The 24,054-nt window shown below is 46.3% G+C and overlaps 2 protein-coding genes across 3 annotated transcripts; both read right to left on the bottom strand.

The window, feature by feature from the left end:
- Positions 1–924: 924 nt before the first annotated feature.
- On the bottom strand, positions 925–7,881 carry LOC123136885 (ABC transporter G family member 39). Its single transcript, XM_044556388.1, has 23 exons — positions 7,273–7,881; positions 7,056–7,176; positions 6,843–6,931; positions 6,677–6,761; positions 6,383–6,542; positions 6,223–6,299; positions 6,051–6,101; positions 5,884–5,974; positions 5,484–5,785; positions 5,089–5,370; positions 4,528–5,005; positions 4,342–4,445; positions 4,102–4,264; positions 3,890–4,012; positions 3,699–3,808; positions 3,273–3,605; positions 2,877–3,167; positions 2,700–2,783; positions 2,481–2,614; positions 2,144–2,371; positions 1,878–2,049; positions 1,524–1,778; positions 925–1,426 (listed from the first exon to the last, which is right to left on the bottom strand). Exons 1-23 carry the CDS (start codon positions 7,611–7,613, stop codon positions 1,166–1,168), a joined length of 4,335 nt encoding a protein of 1,444 aa, XP_044412323.1. The 5' UTR covers positions 7,614–7,881; the 3' UTR covers positions 925–1,165.
- An 8,339-nt stretch (positions 7,882–16,220) lies between these two features.
- Positions 16,221–21,959, bottom strand: LOC123136884 (U1 small nuclear ribonucleoprotein 70 kDa). Of its 2 annotated transcripts, none has more exons than XM_044556387.1 (9): positions 21,662–21,959; positions 19,736–19,834; positions 19,236–19,666; positions 18,540–18,600; positions 18,350–18,403; positions 17,025–17,093; positions 16,839–16,904; positions 16,674–16,742; positions 16,221–16,563 (listed from the first exon to the last, which is right to left on the bottom strand). In XM_044556387.1, the coding sequence occupies exons 1-9, from the start codon at positions 21,770–21,772 to the stop codon at positions 16,474–16,476; spliced, it is 1,050 nt and encodes a 349-aa protein (XP_044412322.1). In that variant the 5' UTR covers positions 21,773–21,959; the 3' UTR covers positions 16,221–16,473. The 2 variants fall into 2 exon arrangements, with proteins under 2 accessions (XP_044412322.1, XP_044412321.1); XM_044556386.1 differs by having other exon boundaries at positions 19,230–19,666; positions 21,662–21,958.
- Positions 21,960–24,054: the final 2,095 nt, after the last annotated feature.

Here is a 24,054-nt window from a genome sequence, read left to right as displayed (position 1 = left end):
AAATGGCGCTGTAAAAAAAAAAACCTCCCACGGGGGCTCGCGCGGATTCCAAGGCACCCTGCGGACTAGGAGCGGCGGCCGCCGGAGCCCGCGGGGGGGAGCCGGGTAGGGCCGGAAGGGGGAGCTTTGCTCTGAAGCAGACGAGGTTGAGGTGCTGCTGCGCCCGTGATGGAGGCAGGAGGATTCGATGTTGATTCGGCGGTGGGATCGATTGGGTTGCAGGGGACCGCGACACTCCTTCAGGTAGTCCGTACTTAAATCTGCAGATTCTGGCGGACTAGTGGATGCCTGTTCTCAGAGTTCATTAGCTAGTCTCGATTCTACAAGCATTAGTCTTATGCTACCATTTCGATTTCTTAGGGCTATGATGAAATATAAACAAAACAATTTGAGACACAATAGCTTTACACCCTGTTAGTTGTTGAAATAAGATAGTAACTGAATTTGAGAACCTCGACAATTGAAAATGTGAATACATTCAGCCAGATAGCAGCACCCTGTTAGTCGTTGAAATGCGAGTTCTTCTTCTTTAAGTTTCATTAAGGCTCTATTTTTTAAGTGCTACGATGATATTTAAACTGCCAAAACGTCTTACATTTGTTTACGGAGGGAGTACTTGTGAACGAGTAATTTGTATGCTGAACACAAACACAACGCATCACCATTCACAAATCTTGATTATACTACCCAGTTTCCAAAGCTAGTTGTCACTGGAAATTTGTTAAGTTTCCCACAATATTCTTCGGAATTATACAAGCCAAGTCATCTTTTAGGCCATTTTAGTTGGTAATGGACTTTTCGAAGGGAACATGTATGATGTATCAACTTTTTTTTCGAAAAGGGGTTTGCCCCGGCCTCTGCATCAGAAAGATGCATACGGCCATATATGGTCGTATGATGTATCAACTGAACCAAAGATAGACAATCTTGCATAAAAATATTTGAACTTTTGGCAATTTTACAAAATTACAACAGGCCCTTCTCTGATAGTTACAATATACAGTATATATACATAATTGAACTGCTGATCTAAGAAATATGTTAATTACCTGAGAAACGGATACCAAATATTTGTGCCTCTAAACTTACTTTCCTGTGTTCCCTACTGCCAAGTGCCAACACTCTATTAGCTATAGCGATCTGAAGCAGTTTTCAGATAGCCTCTCTATCTTCTTTGGAAGTTCAAGACTTTGATAGAGAAGGCAAAAACGAAAGCGAAGAGAACAGTGAATCCTACAACACCGACAGCCATAAAACCTACGTAATCATGCCTGAATCCAAAGAATCTGTGGATGAAAGCGTTCACTTGTTCCCCATCCTCCAGCCTAACGTCTGCGATGTCTCCATATTGTGAGGCAACAAGCCCATAGAGTGTCCATGCCACCGGGCATGCCCATGAGTACCACCTCCACCATATTGGTATCCTCTGCAAGCCAGACAAGACACATATAGTTTAGCATCGACAGTATGGAGAAAATGTAGAGGTTGGTTCACTACAAATAAACCAGTCATAGGACACTTACTGATCGGGGGACTAGGAAGCCGGCAAAGATATTCCATACCGCATAGAATGCAGTTGCCACTATGGCAGCAATGTCACTGTTTGGCGTCATGGCGACTGCCATCATCCCATAAAATGTGAAGTACAGGAAAGTGAAGAACATGAAGAACATGTACCAAAAGAATTTCATAAATGCCCAGTCCAAGCCAATCAAGCTGTAAACAATCAGACCATAAATAATGGTCTGCAGGAAGACGTGTGGGATCTCAATGAAAACCTGTTGAATGGTTAAAATCATTATATTTTATTTCAAAAAAAATGTTGAAGGAAGAAAAGTGCAATCTTTTCTTTTCAAATCTTCTGCGACGAGCAATACCTGTGCAAAAGCATAGGGTAGAGCAGAGTACATCCCAGCAGCCTTTTCTCGGTAAAAAACTGTTCGCTCGACGTCGACAATAGGTTGAACGCATTGGCCATTCTGAATTCCAATGAAAATAACTGCTGCATACATGGAACCCAAAGAATTGAACAGGTCTTGTCTCTTGCCGCTGAAAGGAAAGATGAATTACAAATAAGTTTCTTTCTCACGCTGTGTCATTATGTATCAGTGTCTCATCTGGAGTTGTTAGCGAAGGTACTTACACTTTCTGTCCTAGGTTCAAAAAGATGGTGCCAAAGATGAGGGCAATAACCGTCGTGAAGAAGATTCTAGTTGCAGTGTATGATGGATTTCTCCAATATGACTTGTGCTGCTTCCACAGGCAAGCAACACATTGTGTGAAGAAGGACTGCGCGTACTGTTTTGAGAAGTACAGGTCCGTCGATCCAGGTGGAGGTGTGCTTAGGTCACTTATCAAAGCTTTGTTCCTCCTGACATGTTGCATTTGAATCAGTGAAATGATAGATAAGTATATAAACAAACTGAAACACTATCAAGAGAAGAAGAAAAACGAAACAACGTTCTGAGACTGCAACATACCGGTATAGGTCAGAATTCGTGTATACGTCGGCAAAGTTGACACCCAAGGCATCTTCTTGAGCTAGGGTGGTCACTTCTAACATCCAGGTTGCAGGGTTGTATCCATCCTTGATTTTCTTCACACCTTGTATGCCCTACATTTGGGGCACCAGGCAAGGTTCATCATGCATGCCATAAATTGGAAATCACTCTGTTCAATAGATCAGTAAGGAGCCTCACCTCAAAGTAATCGATGAGATGGCATGAGTTGTGTCCCAAGGGGCCGACATAAATTTCTTCTCCTCCCCGTTTCATCAGGAACAGCTGTAAATATTCAAGAATAACAAGTGAGTTCTCACATGAGACAATCAATACTTCTACAGATCACACAATTTCCTTGTCCTTGCTGCAATTTACCTCATCAAAAGCTTCAAATATGTCGATGCTGGGCTGGTGGATGGTGCAGACAACTGTTCTTCCTGTGTCTACTGTGTTTCTGACCGCCCTCATCACGATGGCAGCTGCCCTTGCGTCCAGTCCAGAAGTTGGTTCATCCATGAATATGATGGAGGGGTTGGCAACAAGCTCAACAGCAATGGTGAGCCTTTTACGCTGTTCGGTGGATAAACCATTCACTCCTGGCAGTCCCACCAATGCTCCCCTCAGTGATGTCAGCTCGACGAGTTCCATGACTTGTTCCACAAACATCTGAATTCATAAAATGGATCGGTTCAGTACTCCAGAGATCAGTTGCAGTGTGTATTTTACGATGAGCTACTTATGAACTAGCAGAACAAAGGTCATTCAACTTACCTGTCTTGCTTCTGAGTCTACATCAGGGGACAATCGGAGCCACGCCGAGTACACGAGCGATTCATAAACGGTGACATGTGGAGAATGGATATCATTCTGCTCACAGTAACCAGCAATCCGGGCAAAAGTTTCTTGGTTCTTCGGGTATCCAGAGATGCTGATGTCTCCTTCAATGTAACCGCCAGTTTTCCGTCCCGCCAATACATCCATCAGAGTGGTCTTTCCCGCCCCGCTGACGCCCATCAATGCTGTAAGAACTCCTGGCCTGAAAGCTCCACTTACGCCTTTCAGGAGCACTAGCCGGTCTTCAGTAATACCTTTGTCTTTCATTTCCTGTCAAAGATTTGTGCATCACAATTAGTATCTGTCATTAGTACCAGCTGCCGCTGCGTTGAACCCGGGATAGAACTTCTTGGTTATGCTTACCTGAGGCATGTCTACAGAATATCTGATATTGTCGAAGGTGATTGACAAGGGAGTAAATGGAAGTGCCATTCCCCTCTCCCTGGTGTCAGCGCCAGTGATTTCTCCTCCTCCTGCATTTGTTACACTTGTCACAATGATGCAGCGGTGGAAATGCGTTCCTTGATGCAGTCTATGCAAGAATTTCTACTGACCATTGGAAGGTGAATTCTGGGTATCGTTTCCAAGAAGCAGCAACTCTACATTTTCTCCGGTGCGGTTCACATGCTTCTCCATCAGTTCCTCTTCAGAAACAACATTTTGGCCCTTTCCAAGTGCTGTGGATAGAAGAAGGATGTGAGCGCCAACGTAAGATGTTAACGATGCGCGAATCAATGCATTTTACGGCTGGTGAGAAGGTACTCACGGTCAAGCAAGTCGAGGAACACAATGAAGAGTACATTGAAGAGCATGATGTACCCAAGTAAGGCACCAACACCAATCCAGTACCAGTTTGGGTCGACAAAGATGCCGCGCGACTTCAAGACTTGTACGCCAAGCGTGTCATTGCTGTCTGTCGGATCAACAACCTGTGCAAAGATTGGCATTTTTATAAATTATCTGTCTGAAAGTCGACTGATCAAGGGTCCAGGAAACTCTGCATTACCATCCTCCAGCTATGCCCAAGGAACTCGTTCACCGCTATGGCGTTCTGGGCATACATCAGAGGGGAGCACCAGTAGCCCCAAATCCACCATGCCTTGATGTTATCTGCAGAAATGGAACTCGGCATGATGTTCCTGACAGTTGAAACTACATGAACAGATGCTGAATGGAGGGAGATTCGACATACCTCTAGCTATCAAGAAGCCACCGAGAACCAGAAGAACAAGCTGAGCAAATGACCCGAACGTGTCTGCAACAACCATATCCCTTCCTAATGCAGCAAGAACCCGGAAGAGACCCGATGCCATCTGGCTGATCAGCACAAGCAGCAGGTAATGGCGGAAGAACCTTTCGATGTTTGGATCGAAGCCGATGACATAGTAAGTCATGCAGATCCACACGGCACACTCCAGAAATGATATCGGGATCTTGAGAAGCCATGTAGGCAATCCATACGCCCATGATGGATAGAAGAGCAGGTCCCTCTGCTTGTAGAATATGGGCAGCTTTGCAATGCTCATGGCGAGCTCGGCGAATCCATTGAACAAATGCGTGACCAGGCCGAGGAACATCGCACCCATGTAGATCACTCCATCCTCGACTGAGCCCCGGTGCATCTCCGTACGCAGGAAGACAGTCATTGCGATGGTCCCAAGGATTATGAGCTGGTACAAACACGGGTAACATTCATCAGACTTTACTATCCGAGTTCAAAATTGAGGAAGATTTCAACAAGCGGGATGCAAACCTGGACTATCTTAAAGATGTAAACAAACGAGTTCCTCTTCATCAGCAGCCACTCCCTAGAGACGCATGCCTTAAGAAGCTCCATCTTGCTGATACCGAACTTGGAAGTCGTGAGCGCAGCAGGGTGGTTCCTGGTTCGATCGAACGGCACCCTGAGCTCCGAGCCCATCTTGCGGCCAACATGGAACGCTTTGAATGCCTCCGTGAAGTCGTTGACCGAGATGTATCGGTATGGCTCGTCATTTCGGTACCAGTACTGGTGCTGATCCTTCCTAGATGTTACCTGTGAATTCACAATGGAAAATGTCAAATTTGAGTTCCTAGTCCTAACATGTAGCATAGAGAGTTTCTTTCAAAAAAAAAATGCAGCACAGAGAACTCCTGTGTATCACATACTTCTTGCAAGAAGTCTGCAACGCCTTTCCTCTCAGGGCATCTGAATCCGACGGCCTCAAAGAACTCAAGGACACTTTCTCGAGGACCCTGGTACACGATTTTCCCCTCGGTGAGCAGAACAATGTCATCAAAGAGCTCGTATGTTTCAGGCGCAGGCTGAAGCAACGCGATCAACGCCGTGCCACCGAGGATGTGGACAGATTGCCTGAGGGAGTTGATGATCTGGTATGTTGTGGAGCTGTCCAGACCGGTGGAGATTTCATCCATAAACAGTGCCTTTGCTGGTCCAACAAGCATCTCGCCTATTTAAATTCAATAATTTTAGAGATCTGATTTCACTGTCATAATCAAAAGGGCATCATTATGCACATTTATTTCCTTCACTGCATATTGCATATACCTGTGGTGACACGCTTCTTTTGTCCACCTGAGATGCCCCTGATCATACCGTCGCCGACCATTGTATCTGCACAGATTTCCAGACCCAAAATCTGCACGACGGAGGCAAGTGTGTCAGGGGCATATGCATTTGTTTGGCTTATTTTTCATGTTATGTATGGTGCTCACTTTGAGGATGTAATCTGTGATCACACTCTCTTGACCTTCCACAGAGATGGCCTGTTTGGACAGAGGAGCAGAATAACTTAGTAATTCTAGTTATTTCGATTCTCTTCAAAAAGGCAAATATTGTTACTTCTAAATAAGCTGGGGTTTTGATCCATATGGAATAACAGCTCACCTTCATGTAGACATCAATGTCAGGATCTGGCTTGATGTTGGCTTCTTTCTCCCTTCTTGAGAGTTCAGTAAGCATGTCTGCAATTTGAAACCACGATAAGAATCACTTTACAATTTGTGAATAGCTAGATATCCCTTTTTCCAGCTCCCATGTCACCTACCGTAACGGGTTCCGACTCCTTGACATCTCGCAGAGAAGGCCAGCGTCTCCCTCACCGTCATTTCGCCGATGTGAAGATCGTGCTGCCCGATGTACGCTGATGTCCTCTGGGGGACAAATTCATGCATGTCATGCCCGTTGTAAGTCACTCTCCCTGACACCTGAACATTTCCAATTTTAAATTCATCATGTTACAGCTTACATCTCTATATCTTCCCTGACCATATTGCAAATTTCTGTATCGAACGAAAAAACAGAGTACTCAAAATCACTAAAGGATGTGAAGATGTGGTACCTTGAGAGTTGAGTCGAGCTTCCCTGCCAGGGCCAGGAGTAGACTAGTTTTTCCAGACCCAGGGGGGCCAAGCAACAAGGACATCCTGAAGGAACTCCACAAGATTAAAACATGGAAAGAACTGTGAGATGATGCAAAACAAACAGGTCCGTGATCTCTCGCTCACCTGCCGGGTCTTACGATTCCGCTGATGTCATGGATGATAGAGATGGGCCTCTTCCCGCTTGACACGATGCGCAGAGCACTCAGCACATTCTGAAGGATTGAAACAAACAAGGATCAGAAGCTGAAGTCGGAACCGCCCAGCGTGAACTTTGTTCGGTTTTCCCATTCCATGACTGAAGAAGGATCATGAAGCTGCTGTGGCAAAGATGCATACCATGATTTTGTTGGAGAAGAAGTTGATGAACGTCGGGATTCCCCGGTTGCCGACGTAGGCCTCGGCGTCGATGTTGAGGTTCTGGAACCGCACCTCGATAGTCGGGTTCTCGATGCCAACCCTGCCAAGCACATGAAACATCAGCGCCTGTCGTGCCGAGGGAGAAATGGATGAACAGAGCTAGAGAAGTGAGGTGATGAATTGAAGTGAGACGCACCGCTCCATCCGGTCGCGGAGCTTGAGGAGGAAGCGCTCGTTGTCCTCCTCGGCGGTGCGTATGAGGCGCTCGATGAGGTTCTTCCTCTCGTTGAGGCCGAGCCCCTGGATGTCCACCTCCTGCCCGGCGCCGACGGCGCCCGGGAGCAGGATGCCCTTGCGCATGCGGTCGTACGTGGGGAGCTTCTCGATGGCCGCCCAGCGCAGCGCCTCCTCGTCGTCCTCCTCCCTGGCCGACCGCCCGAAGGCGTCGCTCCTCCCCGACGCCCCCCGCCACGACGACGCCGTCCGCCGCACGCCGCTCCCGCCTCCCGCCGAGCTCCCCATCCTCACGATCTCCATCGGCCCCTCCTCCTCCTCCTTCAGCCGCTGCCGTTGTTCGTCCTGCTAGCTGCCTTTATTCTTGCTTTGCTGATGCTCCCGTGGAAGATGCGCACGAGAGGATTGGAAATGGCTTCGTCAGTGGCTGATGACTGACTGACGGACTGTCTGAGGAGAAGGTGCCGGGGCACGAACTATATATGCCCGCGCTCCCGCGCCGTCGGCTTGCCGGCGAACACGCGGTTTAGTGGCGCGATTAGGGCGTCGTGATCGAGAATACGACCACGTACCAGGGTGGCGGGCGTGGAATCGCATGGGTCCTTGTCGTTCGGCTCTACTACTCTCTAGTCGGTCTAGGCTCGAGCGTGCATGGTTTGACCCGCCCAGCGCATGAACGGCTTGACCCGTTCAGGTCGCCTCTGTCGGACGGACGCTACCGTCCAGCCCAGACGCGGCGTCCACCCGTGGCCGTCCACCGGTGGATAGGAGGGATTCTGTACGGAGATCAGGGAACTGGACTTTCAAGCCGGCGGGCAGGCCGGCCGTGTGACGGTGGCAGCAGGTAAACATCGGTTAGGGGATGCTTGTTTGTGACGTTGGCTAGCCACTCTCTTGATTTCACATTACTAGAACGAAATGATTCTCAAACATGCATTGTGACGAAAATTAATCCTCTGGGATTAAAATTAATTTTCACAAAAGTGACCCTCACGCTATTCATGTAGATGATGATGTAGCTAGTTGCTTTGCTCAGATTTTGTGTTGTCAACTTGGCTCCTTCCCCGGCGAAAAAATATTTGCCGCTAAGGCTAACTCCCCTCGTAGCCAGCTGCGCTAGGGTTCATCCGGTCTCCCGCCGATGCCGGCCTACCTCGTCTCCTGTGGTCTTTGGGCCATGCAGGTATGGTGGATCTCGGCCCTTGTCGGCGAGAGGGCTTCGGTTTTTTTATGTTTTTTAAGTTTTTTTAGAGTTTGTGTTCTGCTCAGAGAGATGAGGCGGCGGCAGCTCTCTGATGATGGAATAAGATTCTTCCCATCTAGCCCCATTTCGGTGGTGCTTCTAGTGTCATCGGGGGGCGTGTGGAGGTTTTGCTCCAGCGGATCTTGCAGGATTCGGTCGGCATTTGTCTTCGGTGGATCCTAATGGACTCGGTCTTTGTTCATGTGTGTTCGTGTGTCTACGGGTTGGATCCTTTTGATCTAATTTTCCCTTCAACGGCGACGATTGTTGTTCTGATGTGCTGGTCCTATAGGGCCTTAGCACAACGGCTTCCTGATTGTCTATTACAACAAGTTTTGCGCGGCTCCAGGAAGGGATGGGCAATGACGGCGGCGCGCCTTCGGCTCGCTTCAGTGCTTGTAGTCGCCGCTAGGTGGTCTAGGGATCTAGATATAATTTTTATTATTTCTGATATTCGTTGTACTATCATGATTGATGATGAATGGACTGGATGTTTTCTCGGAAAAAAACTTGCCTCCTTCCCTTTAACCGAAAAAGGGTTTCCCCCCGCTTTATATTATAAAGCACCCACCGAGTCACAAGTTCAACGATACAAAAGAAAGGAATAAAAAAACCATAAACGGCAAAGATACAAGATACCAAAGGAGCCACTAACAAGATTCGAATGCACCAAGCACAAGCTTGAACATCGAAGCCCTCGGCGAACAGGAGCCAACACACGCCGCGACTAAGCCGAGGTAGATCCCGCTACAGGAGGATTGTCACGCTCCGTCATCCCTCTTGAGCCAAGCCATCTGGTCCGCCATCCGTCTCTACCTTCGAAGAGAGCCCCCTGCCCTCTAGTCCTGGATCGGAGGACACTACGCCGTCGACAGGCAGAGTCGCTCACCCCTGAGCTCGCATGACCAGGACCAACAGGTTGCCGGGAGGGGGCGACAAGCACGACTACCGCACCAGGCAGCCGCACCACCAAGCATCGCCAACGCCGCGCACCGGCGCCAACTTCAACCGCAAGTGGCCGAGCATGGACACCACTGGCGATATCCGGCAGCCACCTCCCGTGCCAAAGCCTCGACCACCACTCCGCCGCTCCAAGGTGGTGTCTTCAAGAAGAAAAACGACGCCGGAGCGCCGTCACCACCCAATCCGAAGATTTGGGGCTTTCACCCGGGACGAGGAAGGGAGGGCGAGGGGGGGATTGCGAAGCTGCCTTCAAGAAGGGGAACGACGCCGGAGCGCCGCCGGCATCGTGGCCGCAGCGAACAGCCAAGGGTTTCCCCCAATCCATCCCCCCGAGAGGAAGCACCATCGCCAGATTTGCACCAAGGGCAAACAGGGAAGCCCCAGGAGCCAGCCACGCTCGCCGCCGATCCGCCGCCCACACGGCCAGGAGCGGCGCTCCCCGCATCTGCATCAGCCACCCGCTGAAGGGGGCCGACGCGCTCCACCAGTGGCCGCCGCCACCACGCCAGGCGCAACCGCGCGGAGCAGAACACCACCGAGCCCATCTCGCCGCCGCCAGGCACCGGCCCCGCCACCGCCGCCCGCCGCCGCGTCATCACGCCCTCGGCCAGCGCAACGCCGCCGCCCGCTGACCCCGACCCGCGTCGGCCCTAGCGAGCAGGGGAAGGAAGGCCCCGCCGCCGCCGAGGCTGACCGGGCTTCGCCCGTCAGCGCGAGCCGGCGGCGGCGAGGGAGGAGTCGAGGAGGAGGGGGGCCTGCGGCCGGCGGCTAGGGTTTCCCCTCTGCGTCGCTCGCGGGAGCGACCGGGAGGGGAGGGGAGGAGGAAGCGGACACCAGGCGTGTATTTTTTAGCTCCTTCCCTTTTAAATACTGGGGTGTGCCTCTGCATTTTAGAAAACTTAGAGGAAAGACATACAACCTACTATTGACATAATTATTGAAAACAACTTCGGTTGGTTGGGCAGGAATCTTTCCTATAGGGTAAACTTATTCTCCTCACCATGTGCATTGCTAGTATTCCTACTTACCTGATGTCTATCATGAAGTTTCCTAAGTGGGCCATTGATGCCATCACTTCCCAAATGTCCCATTTCTTCTGGGGCAAATTGGGCAATGATTATGAGTACCATCTTGCTAGTTGGGGTTTAATCTACAAGAAAAAAATGGGGGTATGGGTGTCTCTAATCTTAGAGATTTTTATTTGGCAATGTTAGCCTTTTGGAGTAAGAGATTGTTTGATGGTAGGGCTAGTGATTGGAAAAAAACTTCTGGAATATAAGTATGTTACTGACAAACCTAACATTTTGTCGGCCAAGCCTAGACAGGGGTCTCCTTTTTGAAAAAGTGACTCATGGGCTTTCGCTTCTGCAAAAAAGATTTTACAAGTGGAAGATTGTTGATGGGCAAAGTATCTCCTTTTGGCATGACATTTGGCTTGTTGATGTTTATCTGAAAACCCAATTTTGGGATCTATTTGCGATTTATTATCAATAAAATGCTTATGTTGCCCGGTGTGGGATGGTACTTCTCTTAAGTTATCCTTTAGGAGATGTGTTGATGAAGTGCTCATGGGTCAGTTGTTTGATTTGCTTAATTTGGTAAACATTGTAACTCCGGTAGTGATGCTCACATTTGGTTGCTTGAACCTTCTGGTTCCTACTCAGTTAGATCCCAATATTGGGTTCCTCTTCTAAACTGGAAGATGCTATTTGGAAGATTGAGGTTCCTTCTAATATACATGCTTTCTTGCGGCTCGTTATTAATAACAAGAGTCCACTTGAGACAACTTGGCTAAACATAGGCATCATCTATCTTCCGTTTGCATTGTTGCAAAAAAAAAATATTTGGAATGTGATTGCTGATATTCCTAATATCTCAATTCCCTGTTCTTTTGATGACCTAGTTCCTTTCTAAAAGGAAAGGAAATATATGAAGTTGTTACCATCTTTACTGTTGCTACCTTGTGGGGCTTATGGCGTTTTCGCTATAATTTTGTCTTACAGGGTCGAAGGTGGCGAAGTATGAAATTCACCCTGGCTTCGGTAGCCGCGCTGGTTTGACTTTGGGAGGTGCTCTGCGTCGGTGCCCAAGCTACGCGGCTTCTTCAGTGTCTCCGGCTGCCTGGTCATCGCTGTAGGGTGCTGCTTAGGATAGCCTGGCACTGGTCTATCCAGTGGCGGAGGACAGATTATTTTTAAGGTGGGGCGAACTCTTAAGCATACTCCATCCATTCACATATATAAGATGTTCTAGTAGCTTTTTCTTGAATTGAATGTATGTAGATATATTTAATGTCATTACAGTACGTATGTAGTCTATGTTTAAAAATCCAAATATCTTATACATTTATGAACGGAGAGTGTATTTTTGATGTGGCTAACAACTACCAGAAAATTTTATTTTCAAATATGCAATTCGTCACAAAAAATGCCACCAATCATTATATGTAGATTATCAAACCATTATCTAACAAATGACACTAAAATTCAAAACCGCATTACCTATGTTCAGTATCTTTGCTAGCCATATTCCCTTCCCGTTCATGGTCTCCTACTGGCCACCGGCCTCACGCGCACAGTGTGCTGCTGGTCGCCGGAAACATGAGTACACGACCACGTCTGCATGCGCGCTCCTTCTGGCCGTTGGCCTCACGCGCGCGCTTGGTTGGCCGCCGCGAACGTGCGAGCTCGCCCCTTTTCCTGCTAGGGTTTGTGTGTCGACTAGAAGCGGAGTCGCTCGACTCTGGATCCTGGAGCTGGCGTGGGGACGATCGTTAGAGTGGATCGAGCGAGGCGTCGGGGCCTGCTACTTGCTACGGCCCAGTTGGTTGGGTAATCACGGCCCGACAAAACGTTTGACGCTGATTTTTAAGCCGTTCTATTTTTTAGCGATCGATCACGTTATATATAGGTATACACAAAACAGAAACGCCAAAAATCAAGGTAGGGCGAGCGCCCAACCTCGCCCTACCGGGAGCTCCGCCTGTGGGTCTATCTATCTTAGCCCGAGACTATAAATTCCTTCATGTTTGTAATAATCTGTCGTAGCTACTCTATGTCGTGACCGAGAGCTGTGAAATGTTTTTTGATGTGCGATACTTGGCCTTGGATCTTTTAATAAAAAGTTGAGACGGGAAACACCTTCAATTAAAAAAAAACATGCATTTGTGGCGGGACATTGAGGGGTGAGTATTTTTTTTTTTGTGTGTCTCAGTAAATTTGAAAAAAAAAATACATATACCTGTATAGAATGCAGCATATATAGTGTTTGAGAAAGTCGCAAATGCACGTCTTACAGATGCATTTGGAGTTGCATACTGCTCCATTGGTCAGCGGCTCGTCGTCGCCGCGACGGACCGGCTCACTCACACCACGTGCCGTCATGCACCCTGGTTCCGTCGCTAGGAAGTAAGTAGTGCGTACGTGCTCCCTCCGTTTGGAATTACTTGCCACAAAAATGGATGTATCTACAACTAAAATACATCTAGATACATTCATTTCTTGGACGAGTAATTCCGAACGGAGGGAGTACGTTCGAGGAGTCTAACAGGTCACGTCTCCACTGCCGTCCCCCTCGGTGCACCGCTCCGCGTCAACAGTTCACGAGCGACCGGTCAACAAGGGCCTGCGCTTCTCGACGCCACGAACGGGACAATCAGGGCGGCAGACGGATCGGCACCATTTGTTGTACGTATGCATGGTACGCCAAGGTAGATCAAGTCACGGCACCTCCGGTCTAGTCAAGGATGGGTAGCCCGCCGGCTCGATAATTGGACTGTAGTGCTGCTGCTGGTGTGATTCTTCGGAGAATGGTACACAGATATACTATATGGGTACTGGTTGCAGTGGACCTCGATGGTCATTTTGCTTCACGAGAAAAGCAAAAGGACCTTCTCTCTCCCGCCCGCCAGACTTGTACTACTCGTACTACTATCATCCTCGTTTACTTACTTCCGCCCAGAAATGATTTATGTCTTGGCGGGGAGAGAAATGACATTGCAATTGCATGGGATAAAATATACTCCATGCATTGATCCACCGACCAGTGTTGTGTTTGAGATCCGTGCTCACGTTTTCTAGGTTTGGCAAATTGTAAACCATAGAAGACAGAACATAAGAGGACCGATGCTTTCTAACATTTCGTTGTGTACCAGTAAGTTCAGTCTCAAACAACCACACGGTATGTGTGGTAAGCAACTTCACGTTTGTGAAATTGATCTAGGCTGCTTTAAATTAGGTGGTGAGAGAATAGATAATGGATAAAATACACCCGCAAAAAAAAAAGATAATGGATAAAATACAAAAAGCAAAAAGATAGTTCAGTCTCAAACAAATGCATTTGTTTTTGTTGGTACACTTTAAACTAACAAAACATTGTGTACCCGGAAACAAGATTAGTTTTATCAAAAAAAATAAAATATAGCACGAAACTCAAAGTAAAGGCGAATTGTAGATACACATGCATGGTATTTTCTTTGCATGGTAAAAGTATCATCATTTCCTTCTGCTATGTCTTTCGCTCCAACACTCCATCATTAATGAGGACATTTCTACCACGGCTACACCTAAAGGTCATGCAACTACACCTACTCAAGTACAAGAAAGACAAGAACCGGTCAATGGAGCTCACGCGTCAATTAACATATCAGGTATGATGCTTCAAAAGCCACACGAGTGTGCATTACTAAGAGCATCTACAACCAGACCCCCTCCCTCCCCTCATATACGATTGGGATGGTCCGGGCACGACGGCCATGTACGATCTGACCCACTCTACCCCACCTTGACCCCGAAAAAATCCCACCAAGACCAAACCCTAACCACTTCCACTTTCCCCACCTTCCTCCTCCACTCCCCGTCCGCTCCCCCCCCCCCCTCCCCCCCTTGCCGGAGCACGGCCAGATCCGGCAACAGCTCCTCGTTTGAAAATGACCAAGTCGACTGAGACACCTTCACGGCAGAGTCAAACGAGGAGCACGCAATCCGGGTTGCCATCGACCGGCCGTGGGTGGGTAGGGGTAGCTCCTCCTCTTCATCCTCTGCGCATTCCCCGGTCGCCCGATGGATCCAACCCCGCCTAGCCCGTGGTCGCGGCTCCCCAAGTCAGAGGCACAGGCAGCCCGTCGCGCGAGGCAGATGGCGTAGCCTGTATCTAGCCGGTTCGACTGTGGGTCGTGTAGCGTGTCGGTTGCCCTGCCTTACGACTCAGAGGAGGAGCTCCTTTGTGGCATCATCTGCCAGTCATTGACCACAGCAGAGATGGACGCCCGTCGTCGCCTCCGTGAAAATGCCAAGACATTGCGGCTCAGGCTCGAGGAGTCCGGGCAGTTCACGAAGGAGCAGGCCCACACCTCTCAGCGTCTGGCCAGGCTCTCCTCCTTGTCATACTCCTCGTATGACGGCAGCACCACCATCAATGACGACGCCCCTCCGACGGCTTACGCATACGTCGAGGACTACTACCATTGCTCTGAAGACACAAAGGGGATGGGTCCGATGAGGAAGTGGTGCTCTGACACCTTTCTAATCGTATTTGTTGTAGATCATAGCTAATTTATCGAACTATCTAATCTTTTGTGAACTTGTAAGGAACTTGCTATGTTTGATGCTACCATATTTAGCTACGATGCTATCATATGTGTTAAAATAGCTACGTCGTGTTGTCTACATTGCATGGGATTGCACACTTTTGCGGGTTTGGATATGAGGGGAGGGGGTGGTCGCGGATGCAGATAAATGAGGATAGATATGGTCGAGGACTTTTACGTGACCACTCTTAGTGGACAGATCTGACCCTCTAAACTGTGAGTTACTCCTAGCTAACGTTTTTCAAGCTCTTGCAACTTCAAAACATCTCACACAGAGAATTCAGAAGAAACTAGCCCCGAATCGAGCTAGGGTTCTTGTTGAAAGAGGAAAGTGTCGCGAACCACTCCAGTGGCGGCTAGGGTTTACTGTTAAGATTAATTAACATAGTAATTAAGAGATTAATCCCCGCTTGTAATGACGGTTGCTTTCTGCAATCCTTGCGTCGGTTCGGACGGAACCGACGCCCCCTTGTAATATGCCTGTTCCAGTGCTATATATAGCACTTCATCTAATGCAAAGAGGATAGTTTGATCTCAAACACGTTACAACCCGATTACGAGGGACTCCTCTATAGCTATATAAAGGGGGGAAAGTTACTGAATGTAAAAGTAAGAATGACAACGAGACATGCTCGATTACAGTTAAGGAGCCAGCTGCGCAGTTGAATCTCAGACGCTACATGAAGATTAGACAACTGCCCTTGATCAACTTAAGGAGCTGTCGTACTACTTCGCGTCTTCTCTGTAGCCGGCCGATGCCGATCCAATGGTTGAAATACAGTTAACTAAAGAACAATGACAGAAGAGAGACTAGCACATTTTTTTCTAACTGACTACTATACTACTGGTGAAGGTAACTGACTACTATACTACTGGTGAAGGGGAGCCATGGCGCAGCAGTACAGTCGTTGCCTTATGACCATGAGGTCACGGGTCTTGCATAAATGTAGGAAAACGCTGCGTACTCGGACCATTTCCCAAACCATGCACAAGCTGCCCTTTTTGCTATACTACTGGTCCGCATGTACTCGGACAAGTGCCTCGCAACAGACAGTCAAATAAGGAAATTACCAATACATCGCGATCGCAGCAAATCCAGAGCATCCATGAGAAGTTATGGCCGGCCAATGACGAGAGCTTAAATAATGGAATTGCGTTGGTTGGTTGATATACTACGGGCAGCTTACATTACAAACGGGCAAGCCAGACAAAAAGGTCAGTACGGCACTAATCAATGTGCGAAGGAACATGGTTTCCTAGACTTCACTTGCATGAGCTACTTACTGGTTACGGTTCTAGTACATGGTAGTAAGTCGTAATTCTCGGAGATCAGCGCAAAAGCCAAAAATGAAATCACTTCTCACGGAAATTCAGGCCATGCCGTTCTCATACCCTGAACCGTCTTTGGTTGTAGCGTCTTCAGCCATGTCCACCTCAGCCATCGCAGAATCAACCAGAGCCTGCGATACGGCGAGCAAGTCAATACATCATGTGCATGTAACAACTAGGACAATGGCGTTTCCACGGGCAATTTTGCCGTAAAGAATGGTGAATGTGTTGGGGAAATAACCTTGAGATCCTCTTCTGCGGTCTTGGCCCTGTCATTGTAGTCTTGAAGTTGAAGAAAACTTTTGTACAGCTGCACATAAAAATAACATGCGTGTTAATATCACTTGCTTGACTTGCTTCTCTTCATTAAAGCAGCAGCTAACCAGTGAAGACAAGAAACAAATACCTTTGTGACAGTCAATTGTCGCTCTGAAGAAACTTTCCGCGCAGCAGCCAATTCATCCTCTAGTTTCTGCATTTTTTTAAGAATTGTTTTTAGAGCTTTTCATCACAACTTGACGCAGGCTAATTCAAATAAGAACCAAGGAGAGTAAATTAAAATAAAATACTCTAATATTAGGTAAAAATTAACCTGAGATTTCTTTTGCAAATCTGCAATGTGGTGATCTTTGCTTGTAACTTTATCTCTAATCTGAGAAACCTGCAAAACCAGAGTATTAACATTCCTCTTTCATAACATGAAAATTCAGGACTAGTAAAGTTGAGTCATCTGTCCTCCCATACGGCATCAGTGTGACTGCTATATTTCTACAACGAACAAATAATAATAAAAGGTGTAAAGGCAGACATGAGTAAGCAACTAACATACGTGATAATAATTTCAATATATATACATTAATCTCTTCTTACCGACAGCGCGGGTAGAAATTAGGACATGGATTATAGGCAGGCTGTTAAGCTTCATGCACTAGCCAACGCAACCAAAAGTTCGAACTGATGGAAAGGGCTAGTGCAATCACATATACTGTAACACCCCCTCTCACGTGTGACGGGGAAGACAAGTCAACACGTGTAACCGGAAGAGAGCGACGGCGCGCGAAACTCACGCATGACTCAAGAGGCCTATACGTGGACACAAAGGGGGGCAGCAGCAATTTTTTAGATAAATTGCGAAAGCCAGGACTTGAACTCAAGACCTTGGCTCCGATAGCATGTTAAGCTTCATGCACTAGCCAACGCATGGAAAGGGCTAGTGCAATCCACATATACTGTAACACAGGCATCATCAGGCATTACCACTACACCATGGATACATATCAACAACAAAGTGGATGATCATGATGATGCAATGGCCTTTCAGTTGATGTATGGGCAGGCAGCAGCAAAATGAGATTGGTCACTCTTCGTTCAAGAATTGTTTACATATGTTTCATCTTACGCGTTTCGACTTGATCCAGCTGATGTCAATGGGGTAGTGTTGCACACAACAGGCAATGCAAAACTCCGGTCTCATATCACTCTATTAGTTTTTTTATCACATTTGTATGCAAGTTTCGTACACATGAATATACATTTTTTACTTTTTGTTGTTGTTGCAAACTCATGTTTTGTCAATCTTTTGTTGCCCATCTAGAATCCTCCCAATTCCATGTTTTTTTTGTTTTTTCAGTGGATTGAGCATGCGCTTCCTACTAGGCATCGGCTGACAATAATATATGCCATGACCCTGTACTTCATGTCTTTTGGTTGGCAGGCATTCACATTACTCTTTGCAAGGACTAGCATATTCAAAGGTTATATTTTTGTTGGCTGCTAATCTACTCAAGTGTTGTGTCAAATCGATTATATGAAGAAATAAATTCACATTAGCTTACACTGACTATTGAAATGGTCTAAAGTAGCTTCACCGTCCAAATCGAGTAATATAGTGCAGAGCTCTTTAGGAAAATAGATTACCTCGTTTTCAAGGTCCTCATGCATCTGAATGGCCTTGTCCAGCTGATGTTTTGCCTGATACAAATGCACAAAACAGAGATGTTGCAGATTTACCAAAACAAGAAGCAGTCGACAGAAGTTGCAAGAATCACAAAAGATTTTGGACAAAGAACCATTCAAAATAACATAGAACAAGGACAAATGCATTTACATCATTCTGAAGCTCATCACTGGAACTTGATATATCTCTGCTCTCACGACCCTTTGGACGGCTGCAAGAAAAGATAGGAAAGTGAACACTACATCCTGGGAAAGACTTCTCTGCTACCTGATGACTAGGTAAAAGCTCAAGCTAAAGATTATGGTTTTGAAGAAGTAGAAACAAACAAATAAAGTCATATTATCAATGTTGAAACTCATATGTGCCATTTCTGAATTTCACACTAGTCACTGAGAAAGTAAAAAAGCATGTCAAATATTTTGCCAATAATCTATTCAGTACCACAGATTCAGATCCATTATTAAATCTTAGTGAAGTAGATAGCTTGGTTTTAATGATTAAAATACCAATATAAATACATTTGTAAAACCTCGTCAGCATAGTCAAGTCCATTACGTTGATTTGTTCAGTGGCATTCTTGGTCATTCTATTACGAAGTTACTTGAACTTGTACCTCCAATGCTATTAGTTAAGTATTAAACCAATTTGCAATCTAGCATGAGCAGAAGTACAAATCAACAATGAAAGATCAGATATGCAACAGCTGGTTGTCATATTCTACTAGTGGTTGGACTAGCAGCATGCATTTTTGGCAAATTAATGCAATTCAACCATTCACCATGAATGAGGTACAGTATCAGCAAGACAATCTATAACTTAATAACTATGACAAAGTAGTACCTGAACCTTTTCCTTGGTGGCTGTTCCTTGTCTTCTTTATCTCTTTCACTATCATAGCCTTTTGAATTTTCCTTGTCTCTGTCGTTATCGGAATCCATACGCGTCTCCACTGGACGATCATGGTCTCCTCGATAAAGGTCTCTAGCACGCCTCTCATCTCCTTCATGATCTCGATCCATGGAATAGTCCATTTCATGATCAAATACCCCACGTTCATCATATCTGTCTCTATCATGGTCACGAGGTCTATCACTATCCCTGTCATGGTACGGATCTCTATCCCGGTGGCGATCATAACTCCTCTCCCTATCCCTTCGGTCCCAGTATACATCCCTTCCATCTCTTACAGGATCTCGTCGGAAGCCATCACGCCCAAAATCACGGGTGTTGCCTCTTGTACGCACTTCATTTACTCTCACAGCACGATTACCTATTTGCTGTTCCAAATAATAAAATTCAATACAAGAGAAAAGAAATAGCTGCTAAAGTTCCATATAGAACTATACCTTGCCATCCATCTCCAAGATAGCACGCTGAGCAGCCCTATGTTGAGTGTAAGTAACAAACCCATAACACTTGCCCCTGATTCTCTGATCATTTATCACCTGCAATGCACAAATTGATCAGGAAAGGATGGTATCTAATTGCACGTACAATCTCAACCTCCCATTGGTCATATCACAAGGAACCACATCAAGGAAAATCATAGCACTTAACTACAATCGTTCATAGCAAACAAACAAAAAAACATAGCCAATCATGGCCTGCAACTTGTCTAGGGCAGAATTTTGGCCTAGTAAACGACAATCCAGCAGATGAGTGCAGCAGAGATGCATATGCTAAGGTGAATCTGTTATCATACAAGGAATGATCAAATGAAAATGACGATAACTAAACAAAAGCTGATCTAACACGTCGTGATATGATTTTGACATGTCCAAAGGAGGCCTCCAGAGGCTCAGGTGCATAGATCAATTTTAACTTGTGTCAACTATAAATGAGAGTCGGGACTCGGTCATAAGAAGAGACTTAAAGAAACTAAGGAACAAATGTACCCAAAGATTTTGGTTTGGATAGGAGAGCATGGAAAATAGTGATCTCCAAGTCAAAACCGAAAAGCAGGCCTCTTTTTCTAGTTCCTGTTTTGTTGCGTTTCGTTGCTTACACACATTTAATTATGATGGGATTTACATCAGCAAGTTCACAATTAAAGTTTTCAAATTAGTTATTTTCTTGATTTTGGCCATGTTTACACCTCTATACAGCCATACATCTTCCACTCAAACAATAACAGTATACTTGCAACCTAGATCATAATGTCCTCAAATTCATGCCGATGCATGAGACAGACTTATTTTTTTTTCTATTCTAGGCATTAAATCAAATATCTGAAATGGAAGAATGCAGACATCCAAAACAAATTCAATAGAACACCCTTCTGGGATATGAATACCTCAAAATACGAAACTATGGCCTGAAATGTGATCCATCTTGACACCGAACAAAGCAACAAAGAAGTGACACGACACTAGATCTGCTGCCTCCATCTTCCCAGATCATCTTGAGAGACTTGAAGGAATTAAAGAACGGAATGTACCCAAAGATTTGGGTTTGGATAGGAGAACGTGGAAAATAATGATCCATGAATGTGCCAGAACCATGACCACCAAATCAAATCCAAAAAACCGGCCTCTTCTACTAGTTCCTATTCTTCTTGTTTTTTGTTACTTTATACACAATTATTTAAGACGAGATTTACATAAGCAAGCTCACAGTTGAAGTTTCCAAAGTTTTGTTCATGATTTTGGCCCTGTAATGATTACACATCTACAGTCATACTTTTTTCACTCCGACAAGAACAGTTTACTTGCAACCTAGATCATAATGTCCTCAAATTCATGCCTTGACATCTGAGACACACTTGCAATTTTTTCTACTTCCAATCTTCTAGGCATTAAATCAAAAACCTGAAATGGAAGAATGCAGACATCCAAAACAAATCCAAGCGAACCCCCTTCTAGGATATACTCCCTCCGTCTGATAATATAAGAACGTTTTTCAAGCAGTAAGAACTAAGACCAGATACGTGGTCCATCTTGACACTGAACTACGCAACAAACGAGTGACACGACACTAGATCTGCTACCCCCAATCTTCCCAGATCATCTTTAGTGAGGCAAGTCTTTATCCAGAAGTGCAGCTCTTCCAGAATTGAGTTTACCCCACCCGCAAAAAAAAAAAGAATTGAGTTTACCCGGCCGCTCCATGCACTGTCATTTGCACGTAATAATCCAAGAAACATACCAAAAGGTCAAAGCGGCAGCAAAGAAACAAAACCCTAACAACCAAGCCGCTTTTTCCCACCGAAAGTACAAGGAAGCAACAAGGAGAAGCGGGGGTACGGAAGCAAAAAGGAGGTGGGGGTGGGAGACCTTGACGGAGACGATGGTGCCGCAGGGCCCAAAGTAGCTGCGGAGCATATCCTCGTCGGCATCGTAGGGCAGGCCGCCGACGTAGACGGACGTTTCCTCGTTGACGGCCATCTCGCCGCCGGCGACAAAGACTAGGGTTTTGGGCTTTCTTCCCCTGTCTCTCTCGCGCGCGTCGAGACGAGGAGAGGCGAGGAGAGAAGGTGTCGGATCTGACGGAGTAGTTCGCGACCCAGATCCCAGAAGCGCTGGGAAATCTCCGCCGTCCGGTTGGATCGTGGCCGTGGGACGATGCGGTGCGAAACTGCCCATCTCTTGGTTTATGGCCCAGCAAACACCTGACCCTGTTAAAGCTCGGCCCAGGTTGGAGGTTGCAGGTTCGGTTCACGCTCTCCCCGAATTACATTTTCTCTTTTGATGAAGGCAGGAAAAAACGTAGACGAGCCGGCCCATCTGGATCGAAAGTATAGCAGAGGGGTGGTGTGTGCTTTTTTTTTGAGGGAAAAAAAAGAGGGGTGGTGTGTGATGTTTGCGAATAACCCATAAACGGGCGCTTAAGGCGCCGTTTAGGGTTTGCTTCTGGTTCATTTTAGCGCGAGGGGCGCCCCTATACGTCACTTAATGCGAGCTGTAGCGGGGAGCAACTAACTGAGAAGCGCTTGTCCGCAGCCTCTCCAAGGGTTGAGGCGGGCTGAGAGCACGTCCGCCATATGTCGTGCTCTGGGCGTTTTTTTCATATTTTTTTTATTTTCCCGCATGTTTACGGTTTTTAGATGGTTTTCAGTCTTTTTTTGGCTTTTTAATTTTTCACCAGTCTTTCTTAGCTTTTCGATAAAAAAATCAAAAAAAGAAATTTCGCGCAAAAGAACGTGTGTTTTCTTTTTGCTTTCGTGAGAGGCACGGTTTTGCTTTCGCGAAAGGCACGATTTTGCTTTCACGAGAGGCACAGCCGTGCCTCTCGGAAATGGGAAAAAGACGTGTGTGTTTTTTCGCAAGAGGCACGGTCGTGCCTATTAGAAACGGAAAAAACGTGTTTTCTTTTTTCTTTTTTGCTTTCGCGAGAGACACGGTTTTGCTTTCGCAAGAGGCACGGTTTTGCTTCCACAAGAGGAATGGATGTGCCTCTTGAAAACAAAAAAAAAACACGTCTTTTCTCCTTCCACGAGAGGCACAGTCATGCCTCTCAAAAACGTGTTTTCTTTCTTTTTCCTTCCGGGAGAAGCACATTCACGGTTGTGCCTTTCGGAAACGGAAAAAAATGCATTTTCTTTTTTTCGTGAGAGGCGCGGTTTTTTCGCCCCGGTTTTTTCTGTCCGTTTTTTTAATTGTTTTTGTCAAAATCTATCAACATGGGATATAGTTTTGAAGACCTCGATGTGAGGAATCCAACGATGAAAATAGTTCAAGATTTGGACGTGCGGATTAAGAGGTAAGATGTTTTGAAATAAACGGATCGAGAAAAAAAAGGGAAAAACTCACAAGTTGTGACAAGTGGCACACATGCAGTGCGCCACTTATCGAACATGAGGAGGGTGGAATGACCTTTGGAAGGAGTACTTCTCGATTAGTGATTTCGGCGTGCCATGCGTGTTTTAGTGTCGGGCCACAAATACTACCGCGTCCCTCTCGGCGGGCCATAAATACCGCGTCGCTCGCACTTCTAAATAGCTAGGGCAGACGTTGTTTTGGTTCTCATTCCAAAGGTAACAAACCCCATTGTGTTATCTTAAGTTTGGGCCTATCAGTCTTTGCAATGTTTTATATCTAAAATGTGGTAGCTAACAGATTGAAGTCTATATTGCCTGAAATAATATTTGAGGAATAGTCAACTTGGAAGATTGATCACAGATAATATAATTTATGTCTATGAGTGTCTGCACTTCATGTAGCAATCAAGATCAAAAGCAAATAGCTACTTTGCCTTGAAGCTGGACATGATGAAAGCATGCGACAGATTGGAGTGGGCCTACTTAAGTGGCATTATGAACAAACTTGGATTCGCTGGGCAGTGGATTAACATAGTTATGGGTATGGTCTCGGAAGTGCCTTTTCTTGTCTTGTTTAATGGAGAGAAGTTTGAATCTTTTAAACCTACAATAGGTATCCGGGAGGGAGGCCCGGGGTGCGTTTGGTTCCTTGACAAAAACTATTTTAGGCTTGCTAAGCAAGGTTAGGCATTTGATTCCATAAATCTAATCTAGCTTTTCGAGGCCAGCTAGCCATGCTAGGCTAGAAAAACTTTGCTCCGTGAGGAGAACCAATTTGACTCGCCTCCGACGGGAAAAATCATATGGCATGAGAAAACCTACATGGGGTTCTCTGAATGTGGCGCAACTAACTGCGTTAACCAAACACGTAGCCAAGGCGAGGCTGGCAATGTTGTGTTGAGTTAGCCA

Source organism: Triticum aestivum, chromosome 6B (genome assembly GCF_018294505.1).
Source record: "Triticum aestivum cultivar Chinese Spring chromosome 6B, IWGSC CS RefSeq v2.1, whole genome shotgun sequence".
Classification (NCBI taxonomy): Eukaryota; Viridiplantae; Streptophyta; class Magnoliopsida; order Poales; family Poaceae; genus Triticum; species Triticum aestivum.
This window is presented reverse-complemented; position numbering and strand designations above follow the sequence as displayed.

What these genes read in the sequence shown, in the direction of transcription:
- LOC123136884 (XM_044556386.1), bottom strand. Translation starts at nt 21,772, where the DNA reads ATGGCCGTCAACGAGGAAACGTCCGTCTACGTCGGCGGCCTGCCCTAC. An exon ending in CCACCAAGGAAAAGGTTCAG is followed by an intron (nt 18,601 to 19,229) that starts GTACTACTTTGT and finishes CTTTTCTTGCAG; the next exon opens with CCGTCCAAAGGGTCGTGAGA. An exon ending in GTGATGAGCTTCAGAATGAT is followed by an intron (nt 18,404 to 18,539) that starts GTAAATGCATTT and finishes CATTTGTATCAG; the next exon opens with GCAAAACATCAGCTGGACAA.
- LOC123136885 (XM_044556388.1), bottom strand. Translation starts at nt 7,613, where the DNA reads ATGGAGATCGTGAGGATGGGGAGCTCGGCGGGAGGCGGGAGCGGCGTG. An exon ending in TTGGGCATAGCTGGAGGATG is followed by an intron (nt 4,265 to 4,341) that starts GTAATGCAGAGT and finishes ATCTTTGCACAG; the next exon opens with GTTGTTGATCCGACAGACAG. An exon ending in GTTCCTCGACTTGCTTGACC is followed by an intron (nt 4,013 to 4,101) that starts GTGAGTACCTTC and finishes TTCTATCCACAG; the next exon opens with CACTTGGAAAGGGCCAAAAT.